At 42.0% G+C, this 11,091-nt stretch overlaps 1 protein-coding gene across 1 annotated transcript; it reads right to left on the bottom strand.

Moving 5' to 3' along the window:
- Window positions 1–838: 838 nt before the first annotated feature.
- Window positions 839–7,532, bottom strand: LOC143325299 (fibulin-7). The gene is made up of 8 exons (XM_076738294.1): window positions 7,367–7,532; window positions 5,004–5,160; window positions 4,741–4,911; window positions 4,005–4,130; window positions 2,707–2,892; window positions 2,481–2,618; window positions 2,052–2,187; window positions 839–1,845 (listed from the first exon to the last, which is right to left on the bottom strand). The coding sequence occupies exons 1-8, from the start codon at window positions 7,433–7,435 to the stop codon at window positions 1,482–1,484; spliced, it is 1,347 nt and encodes a 448-aa protein (XP_076594409.1). The 5' UTR covers window positions 7,436–7,532; the 3' UTR covers window positions 839–1,481.
- Window positions 7,533–11,091: the final 3,559 nt, after the last annotated feature.

Genomic DNA, 11,091 nt, shown 5'->3' with positions numbered 1-11,091 from the left:
AAGAGGCAGCAACAGGGTGAAGAACAGTGAGAGGTCTATTCTGTGCTGGTAATAAAGACAGCAGTTTTTAATTCAGCCTGCACCACTCAGCCACTGACTGACTGGCTGGCGTGAATCGTCCTCTATTCAGCCTTTTCTATTCAGCCATCACTCTCTGTCTGCCTCTCTATCTCTATGCATCTTTTTTTCTTCACTCAGCATGCAATCTCGTTTTAGTATCCTGTGGCTAAAGCTGCCCCCCCCGCCCCAATCCCCTTCAGTGGAGTCATCGGTGAGTCTCAGCTACAGTGCGGAGCCCCCTCTGCAACTAAAGACATCCTGTTAGTCTCCAGTGAACCTACACTTTTCCTCACTATCCACAGATGTACTTTTGTGCGGCTTCTTTTTCAGAAAGTTGTGTCACGCCAAGGAGTAGATAGATGGCTGGTGCAGCACAGACGTGACACATTTCATCACAGTTTTTCTAAATACACACCTCCTCATGAAAGGACACATTACCTGAAGGGTGCATGTGACTCCTGCATTTTTGTGTGTGTGCGCTTGTTTTACGAAGTAAAAAATGAAAGTTTTTCGTCCACTGTAAGAGCACAGTGGCTCTTTGAGCAGCCTGTCTTTGGCTGCTGCTGCTGAACAGCACTGCTCTGTACTGCAAGAACTCAAGTGTTTCCCAAACAACCACTGCTCACATACAGTATATATGTGAGTGTGTGTGTGTGTGTGTGTGTGTGTGTGTGTGTGTGTGTGTGTGTGCACTTACAGCATAGTTCACAAGTTAGGGAGTGCAGTAAGTTTAAACATTCTCCTTGTACCAAACATTGCATGTAAAAGACCAACTTTTGGGGGGTTTACATAGTGTTTTAATGACTGTATTGGAGGCAAAGACATTACAGTTGTAGTGAAACCAGAATATAAATAAAACAGTAGTAAAGTAGCAAAGAGAATTACAAAAATGTCACACGTCATGATTACATGTCCAGTATACATAACACAAACGTCAACACAGCAGGACTGTCATTTACAAAAATAGCACTTTCTTTCAGGGTGGACTTTGGACATTGAATGCTGCTACATCAAGTCATTAACCTTTTATATCTCCTACATTATCTTTGTGCAATAAATATATTTTAGTTAATCCATACAAACTCTTGTTTTTATGGTTAAGTCAACCCAAATATACATCACACATTTGCGTCCTATAGCTTATTACCTATGCCCCTGAAGAACCCATATTCTAAAACATTTATTGCATGCAGGTGTGCAAGGCAAGTGCTAATCCATCCGTCACTTGAGAGTCAATGTGCTGACTCATGTTTACTACACTTTTGAGCTGCAGCAACTCCTTTAGCAACAGTACAGGTGACTTCAAAGATGGTCGCCGCGATACATCAGATTATTACACATCCATGACCGAATACAGAGTACCTAGCTAAATCCAAACCAGACTCCTGTTTGGCCTTTGTGCTCTATGTGTTTCTCTCTTTCTAGAAGTCATACTGGGAAACAAACATGGTGACTTTGGTGATGTACCTCCCCAGCTGGACTCGTCTCTCCAGCTCGCTCATCTCCACTTCTGCCTCCAGCGTGGCGGGGCCCTGCACGGGGCTCACCAGCATCAGCTGACCTGTCACACGGTCTGAACGCTGGACTGTGAAGTGGCGGCGGGCTTGCCTTCCCCCCAGCAGGGAGAAACGAAGTGTGTCACCCATTGGACGTAGCGCTGAGACCCTGAACATGACACGAGGAGCTGACAGGTTGGACACCACAGCCAGGTAATGGTAGGAGAAAGAGTTGGGGGCCTGAGAACATGCCTTGTTGTCCACAGGACAGGGGTTACGTTCACAGCGCCTGGAGACACAAGTCAAAACTGAGTAAGATGTAGCTGAAAGACTTATTTCCAGAGTGAGAAATGGTTCAACGTATGGATCCAAACTTTTAATGTGGACTTCATCCACATGGCTACTTGTTTCTGTGCATCTCGAATGAAGAGTCAGTCTTGTTTGCACAATGGGGAGTTAACTTAGATATAAAAAGTAATTACAGCTGATACTCACATAGGTGATGTCTTGACATATGTAGCATGAGGGATTTTGGGGCAGTCCACACGGACACACTGGAAACCACCATAAGTATTAATGCACATCTGGTCCTTTGTGCAGTTGTTTTGTCGAGTGGCACACTCGTCAATGTCTGTGAGGAAAAACCAACACAGTTCGACATTTACTCAGACAGAAAAGTTAGTTGTGATGTTATTTACACTGTACAAGAAATAAATTCTCAATTGTTTTGTTGAACTTATCAGCTTCCAGGAAAAAAAGTAACCGTCTTAAGCATAACAGGCTTAGCACATATGTTATATGTAAAAATGGATCAGAGGTGGTCGTGGTTGAATACTGTGGTTTAGATGTGAAATGCTGAGGACAGATTTTCAAGATTAAAATGAAAAGTGTTCACAAAAACAAAACACAGAAAAAGAAGAACACCTTTACAGCTGCGTCCATCGCGGGTCACATTGTATCCAACGGGACAGGAACAGCGGTAGCCCCCAGGCGTGTTAACACAAGCATGTAAACACAGTCTCCCAGCCTGGCCATTATGGAACAGCTCACATTCATCTATATCTGAAGTGAACAATGCATTCACAGTGAACATCCAAGGACACATAAATGTGTACACCTGATTTAGTTACAGGGCAGATATTTGTCATACCAGTGCAAGTATTGCTGTCCCTGCCAGAGATGGTGTATCCTGGCTCACAGGTGCAGTGGGTGGTCCCCTGCATTATCGTGCAGCGCGACGGACGAACAAAGGGTCCAGTGGTGGCAGCAGGCAGTGTAGAGGCAGCGGCAGTGGCGGGGGAGGTGGAGGCAGAGGTGTTTGTCATGGTGACAAAGACTGAAAGGACAGGAAGGAGGTAAAATAAGCGGTGTGTTTTCATTCCTTGCTCAGCAGCGTTCAGTCATTCATTAACAGACAATGTGTAACAGACATTGTTGATGTGTAGAGCATTGTGATGTGAGACAGTCACAACTGCCAGTTTCAGATCGAATTAAAGAGCAGAGTGACTGGGTTTTATCAGCATACAGTTCTCATATAATGCTGGTATGAGGCAGAAAAGGTGCCTTTAATCCATCTTTAGTCCAGTGTGCAGATATCATCCTGCCATGTTTTTCATGACATACCTCCAAATGTCAGCTGCAGTTTGCTTATGATTCATGTAATTCAGTTAGAAATCTTTTTTCAGGGTTTGCAACAATTATATCGTGCTTTTTTAAAATTCACCATGTAAAAATATTGGCATCACTCAACCTTCATCTGTTCACACAGATAATGTGTGATATAATGTGATTTCTAATGAAGGCAATTGGCCTCTGCTAGAATTAGACTAATAAATAAGTTGTAGCAACACAGGCCTTGTGCTGATAAGCATACAGGGTAAGCATATATCTTTTTTTTTTAATTATAAAAAGGATCCTTATCAAAATCTTTGTCTGTATTACATATTCAGTCAATATATTATTATTGTTCATTATCAGAACTCTCTTGTACTGATACCTGGTATGGGCTGGGCTATAGTCTCTACAATGGCCCACATGAAATATTAAATAGACTGAGAAAAACAACACATTGGGCTCAACAGAGTCACAGTCTGTCTTTGTGTGTTAACTCCACCATCCACATAAGCTGCCACTCAACCAGCACCGTCTTGGACTTCAGGCTGGAATTCAGTAAAACCCAGTTTGTGGTATGTAGCACTGGCTTGTATTGGCAAGCCAAACCACTGGTCAGTGTAATCTCCTTTAGCAGACTGGGAGCATTTGGATTGTAGCCTATAAAAATGTGCTCAGCATCAAAGTATTGTCAAAACATTTGGTGTCCGCCAGCACCCAAACTATAGGGATCTGAACTGTTACTTGTTAAGTGTAAGTTTAAGTGTAAACAGCAGTAAGATTGAGAAGTAAAACTGTGTGTGTGAGAGTGTGAGTGTGTGTGTGTAGTACACCTACATGTTGGCACAGGGCTCTGACAGGTGGATCCAGACCAGCCTTTGGCACAGACACAAGAGAACTGATTCAGTTCATCCACACATGTCGCACCATTCATGCAAGGAGAGGACGCACACTCGTTGATGTCTGAGGGAAAAGACAGAGAGGAAGGTTGTACGAGGAAACTTCCAGAGATACGAGGACGTATGCAACCAAATATCTTTGATGCTTAAAGATAAAACAATGTGACATCATGGCATATGTATGCTAGAGCAGGAGCGAGGACAAAATGGAGCGGATGAGTTGATATTAGGTGCAGCCAAAGTGTAGGGGAAAGCCTATCTTGATCAAACAGCCTTTGAGCTGTTATCTTAAAGTCAGCGAGCTGTCAGACGACATAGAGGTTGGAATATCGCATGTCACAGCATTCAATCAGCTCTCTGGACAATGACCAACATACATAAAGAGGAAATATGATCATGGGTCACATATGAAATGTATCTCTACATGGAAAAACACTGGTGACATGCACGATGCACAAAAAGAGGAATGGCAATAGAGAGCGGGAGAGGGAGAGGTTACAAAGAGGACGATGACAGGCTTGAAAATGTGATCAGTGGTTTAGATAACAACATCTGTGGATGGTCAGGGAGAAGAGGAGGAGAGACGCTGGTGGGAAGAGGATGAGGAGGAGGAAGTGGAGAAAGTGACCATCAGAGTGAGATCAGGTGGCAGGAGACCGGTGCTGCTCTCTAACCTCGGCAGCTCGTCTGCTGGCCGCTCCAGGTCAGGCCTTCCTGACAAACTCTGCTCTCTGATCCAACAAGCTCATAACCAGGGTCACACAGGAAGTGAACCTCATGGCCCACGCTGTGCGACTTGCCAAGTTTCCTCCCATTGACCGGTGCGTCCAGTTTTGGGCAGGTACCTGTAGTTAAGATAGAAGGTAATATAAAAGGAGAATTACAGGTATTTCAGCATCTAACATTTGAATAAATCAGTCTGAGGGTTTTTGCTTACTGTTGACGGCTCTTGATTGCTTCCCTGCATTGCTCTGCAACAGATTTATTTTCTTCTTCAGGTTGCGAAGACTCTGCAAATACGAGGCTTCATGGGCTGAGAGAAGCTTCTGCACCTGCCTCAGAGAGCCCTGTATTTCCTGTCTACTTGGACAGTCCTGGAACAAAACAGAGGACGACTGACGTCAATAAGTGTTAATAAATATTTCACAGCAACTTGTTCAAAGCTGATTTGCAACTTACTGACAAGATCATCAGAATATATATTTGAGTGTATCAAACCAAAATTTTCAAATTTTTTTGCTGTTTTCGCAAATAAATGTGCTTTCATTCAATCATTTTGATGTGAGAAGATTGTGATTTTTGTTAAAGCAGTATTCCTCTAAGCCTCAGGAGCATTTAAGAGTGTATTGCATTATACATAGTGCTACTATTTGGATCTTGAAAGCTGCATATTTGGTGTTAAAACTTTTAAAACTTTACGACTTTTCTTAAAAATGAAGGCTGTTTTGCTGCCTTAATGAATACAGAACAGCTATTCCTCTGGCTCAGGTAAGTTAAAAATAAATATTTGTCAACATGTAAAAGAGACCGCAGCTCCACAAGCCAGTGATGTCATTGATGTGTGAGCTGGAGAACTAACTTTCCATTCATTCCAGCAAATCTATTCATTCACAAGACTCAAAACGATGCTAAAGATTTTTACAACCAAAATATCTTCCCTTTTTTAAAAAGTGTCTGAGACAGAAAATGTACCTCGTGCAAAAAGTTTTCTGTTCACCTTTTCATCATTATATTGCACTCCTGCAATTCTGTCTACAATTAAAATTTCAGTTCCCAGATTATCTCACATTAATTAAGAATTTATTTTTGAATATGGCTGCGAGGGAAAACTATCTGATCCCCTCAAATGCCCGTGGATTGCCAAGGCTACTCTACCAAAGTAAATCCATTGCTTTGTTACTCAATTGTGCAGGCAGATGGTTTAATTAAAAGTAAAACCGAAGTCAGCTCCACTGCATGTCAACAAATGAAAGTCTGCTGAAGGAGTGCACTCGAAGCCCTGTGCAGCACAGAGGCCGGGCTGTTAGATGAGCGAGTAAATGCAGTGGGATCAGAGTGTGTTTGGCCACTGTAAGTATCTGCAAGCAGGACCCTCCTCCTCCTCTCAAAGTTAGATACTGTAACTCAGTCATAAACACAGGAACACTCTCTGAAAGTAACCAGTTACTGTGTGGTTTTAGGTGTGACCCTGTGTGGACGTTTCAAATCTTCATTACATCAAGTTATGTAACCGTCACTTTCGGAAAGGGGATGAAATCAGCAAAAGCTACTTAGCCTGCTCTTTGTAATGTGGTGGGGTAAACCAGACGTGTATAAATGCCCTCAGCATAAACATCACCTGTGTTACAGCCTCCCTTTCGATTGGCTGGAGGGGCGAGGGAGTGGCACTGTTTTCTCCTTCGTTCAACAGTGTCATTCTCCACCTTCTGCCCTGTCCTCTCATGCATGTTTTCAGACAACCAATTAGTGTTTTCATCCAGCCAGAGTTATGTAAGAAGAGTCAATATTTGTTGAAAACACCTTTCTGATTTGGAATGAACTGGGGTTTGGACAGACTTCAGTCGGTTGGGGGAGTTGGCTGGTGTTTATATTGTAGTTGTCAAAGGCCTCTTTCTGCCCATGCTAAGCTACATTTCACACGGCTTCATGTTAACTGGGTGACAGTGTGTAGGAGGCATGCAGCGTGGAGCTACAGATTACAGTACAGTACTGTTAAATCTACCAGATTTATCAAACTATTGAGTGTGTAACAACTTTTAAACACTGAAATGCAACTTTAAACAACATGCACACATATACAAGACCGAAAGCATCACACTCACATCCTTATGGATATTCATAAACACATAAACATGCTATATCTCTCAGTAGTAACACACTAACAAACGCACAGACACAGACATGCATGTAAAGCCCAAAAGAGAAACACTGACAGACAGATGCAGCTTTCAGGAAATATCTAGCAGGTTATGCAGTGAAGCACAGCATAGATATGTTGAGGGCATTCATTCACTGGAGTCTCTGGGGTCTTGTTCCTGAAGCTAGCGTGCAACATGAAGGTGACTCCAGTTTTTCTCTGTCAAAAACTTTCTATGTGATGCAAAGCAAGGACATTCACAGTAGGGCCTGTTCTACTCACGGTAAGAGAAGAGAGCTTACTCAGATTTTGCATTTTAAGCCATGCATGGAAGTAAATTGATCAATTCAATAGATAGAGTAGAACTGAAGTAAGATAAGGCACCAAACTGTGGCTGTAATTCATTGATTGGCTCATTAGCCCGAGACACTGCGCTCACTCACCTGTCCAAAAGTTGCATGGAACGAGCAGAAGCAAAGCACGATGGTGACAATCGCAGTTGACGCAAGCATGTTTCCACTGATTCCAATCCAATCGACGATCAGTCCTCCGATGTGTGAGAAGCTGCAGGCAGTGGGAACTTTGAGTGTGTGCAGGGACTCCAGGTGAGAGACTGACCACAGTTGGCAGTGGAAAAAGCTGCTGCAGCAAACCGCTGAGGAATGTTGGGTTTTTCTCTTCAGGAACCAATCAGGGAAAGAGATTTTAAGAAAAATGTGACCACATGATTATCCCTTTGGTTAACTCAGTGTGCACTTCCTCCCTATATCATGTTTATGTAGAGGAGGAAGAAAACTGAATTATGCAAGAAAAGATGCATCATGCACAATCTGCCAAGAAACACCAGATGAGACTCATTCTGAAGGACAAAGACATGTCGCACTTTGCAAACTGCAAACAAAAGGATAAACTTAAAAACACAGGATTAGAACATGCTATCACTAGCTTTAATGTTTGACGTTGTTAAAGGCATGTTTACAGCAATAATATTTGTAAGCTCAAGAGTAAACTCAGTCAATATTTTCAATTATATTTAAATAAATAATGACATTACTATACATCCATTCATCTGATTAGGATCAGTCAGCTCAACTTGATATCAGACACAATGGTTATTACCAGTGATGGAGACAAGCTACGGAGAGGCTGTGCCCTCTGCAGGATTATAGTCACACATACACTCCTGTACTCAAAATTAGTTTAACTGAACTAAAAAACACACATTTCTCTCAGGTTACAAACCTGACCTGCGTACATCATGGTAATGGGCTCTGAGTGGCGATATAGTCCTGACAGTGGGGTCAGGGAATACAACAAGATGGATGAAGATGACAGGTGGTAAATGTTTACTTTCTCCTTATATATATTACCGCTGCAGGCCAAACATGATGATTTACAGCTATGAAAAGATTCATTCCCTTATTTTTCCTCACTACATCACTAACTCAGAAAATTAGTGCCTGGCTAGCTGTTGTTTTTTGAAATTCAACGCTCTTCACGGTCAGACAGACCTTCATTTTTCCCGAGGAGAAATTGATGTGCAGCAGTTGCAGTACAAAGTGGGAGAAAGTGCAGTACAACAGTCAGTGCATGTAAACAGTAATACCATTCTTACATCTGTCACTATGGTGGAGTATGGTAAAACAATAAAGCTGCACGTTAGCTGGGGCAGTGACACTTGAGAAATGTTTGTCAGGTAATCAGGTTACATCTGTCCAGGCTGACAAAGCCAGCAAAGTAAATACAAGACTTTCAAATTGACTTTGTGACTTTCTCTCTGCAAGATGTCTGAATTGTCAGCATCTTCTTTTCTGTTCTTAGTTATAGAGGAAGTAAAATCGCATTGATTCAGCAGACAAAACTGCCGTTGTGGAAAATCAGATCATTTAAATTAAACTGTAAATATGTGAGTCGGATAGTCTCGGTTAAGTTTGCAAATGAACTACGCTGCCGAAGAGAAAACATTTACTGTGTGAATGGACTTTTGTCCTCCGTGTGTGTAGCCGACACCGCTGCAGTTCAAAGACTAATGAGGGGGCTCAGGCTCTTGAGTACTGCTTTGAGCTCAAGCAGCGAGGAGCTTACAATGATTCCTTCGGTTGTTGGATTCACCTGAGAAATCATCGTAGTGGGTGGCTGCGTCTGACTGAGGCCAGAACAGACTGTGTTTGCAGCTGTCATTTGGCTCAGTGGGGTCACGCAGTCCCTGACTGATGCAGTAAAATCACAGAGATAAGAAATAACTGGGCAGCCTGGGGACTGAGTCCTCAGTGCAAAATCCATTCAGCCCACAGGGGAGAGAAAAGAGTGGGAGTCCATTGTGTTCTGCTGCAGTCATCTCCAGACTCTGAATCATCCCCACTACGTGTGAATCATGATTCATGCTTCCCACACTGGGTCCATAAAAATAACATTGTCCCCATGTGTGAACAGACACCCAGACAGCTCCATCCTGTACCTTCCCACACTCTGACCTATGTGGACATTTTGTACTGCTTAAAGTTCTGCCACCTCATGTTCTGCTGCAACTTCATATCTGAAAAAAAAAAAGACTTCCTGCATCTCAGCCTGCCCATCAAGCTTCATCTGCTGTGATTCATCTGAATGACGGACACCAGTCTCTCAAAACAAACGTCCCCTCGTTTAACAGTGATGAATATACACGCTCAGCCATGAGTAAACCTCTCTGTTTGTCATCAGGACATGATGATAGAGACCATTAAACAATTTGTCTTCACTGGCTGACTGGTCCTAGTAACACACTTGCTGTCTGTAGGCTAAATATTTACTTTAAATGTTCTCATGTACTTAAGTACAGCAGTGAGATATTTGCACTTTTTTTGAGTATTTCCATTTTGTTACTTCAGTTTTCTCATCTACCACATTTTAGAGACAACGCTTTTTACTCCAATACATGTATTTTACAGCCTTGTCTGACTTTACAGAACATGATTTTGCACACAAATCACATTATTGATGTGTTGAAGCTGCTGTAGCACCATCTGCTGTGATGTCTGCACTATTAAGTGAAGTAATAACATAAAGAAACTGAAACTTTTAAATCTATTTCAAAGGTTCTGATATTCAAAAGCAAAAGTGAGATAAGATATATAGAAAAATGAGAAAGTTTCTTTGATTTATTCAACTTTCAAAACTGTAGAAGTACTTTAACAAAACAGTAATTGAACAGTATTTTTTTCCTGGAAAGATTTGTAACTAAGCAGTGGTGGGAAGTAATGAAGTACATTGACTCAAGACATTGTACTTCTTCTCCACAGCAGTTCAGAGCCACATATTGGACTTTTTACTTCACTACATTTGCGTGGTAGTTTTAGTTACTCTTTAGTTTCAGCTTATAATTTGTCACACTCTTTAGTGTGACAAATTGGTGAATTTGGTGATTCTGAAATAGATTTTTTTTAAATAAACTAATTAACAGTTAATTTATTAGTGACAAAATCTGCCTACTTCTCAAACTAAATGAATCGTCACAGTAAAACTTTAGCTGCAGAACACGTTGACACTAAGCTGAAACAGGGCTTTTTTTCTGGGGTCATGAGAAGTTGATTTTTTGGAGATACGTGGTTCTGATGGGACAGAGATATATATTCTACAGCATATGATGCATTGCTGCAACTTAAACTACTCAACAGGACATGAAGTGGTAGTATGAATCCACCAACATCATATGTGAAAGTAAAGCACTGACAGGGATCATTTTACTGCATACTGAGTTTTACTTTGATACTTTACGGACATTTCGCTGAATACTTACATACTTAATTAAGGCCTTGAATGCAGGACTTATCATAGAGTACTTTTACAGTGTGGTATTATTACTTTTCCTTGAGTAAAGGATCGGAATACTCCTTCCACCACTACCTCCATGTGGATGCTGTTCGCATCCACCTCCAATGCAAAACGTGCAGGAATCGCTTGGGGCATTTGCGTTAGAAAAGGCATCAGATGTCAAATGCGTCATGTAGCTTGGATGACTTTCAAAAAGAGGATTTGAGGAATACCCTGTTGATCTAATGGAATAATGAGAGGTTAACGACACTCTACGGTGGGTCTACAGTCCCTGCAGGGAGAGTGAACTCTTTGAATAGGGACGTGCTCTGCATGCGCTGCAGCCCGAGGTGAAAGCTGCTCAAGTGGAAAGAGGGAG

This window comes from Chaetodon auriga, chromosome 1 (assembly GCF_051107435.1).
Source record: "Chaetodon auriga isolate fChaAug3 chromosome 1, fChaAug3.hap1, whole genome shotgun sequence".
NCBI lineage: Eukaryota > Metazoa > Chordata > Actinopteri > Chaetodontiformes > Chaetodontidae > Chaetodon > Chaetodon auriga.
The sequence above is the reverse complement of the archived record's forward strand: the minus strand, read 5'-3'. Positions and strand labels throughout refer to the sequence as shown.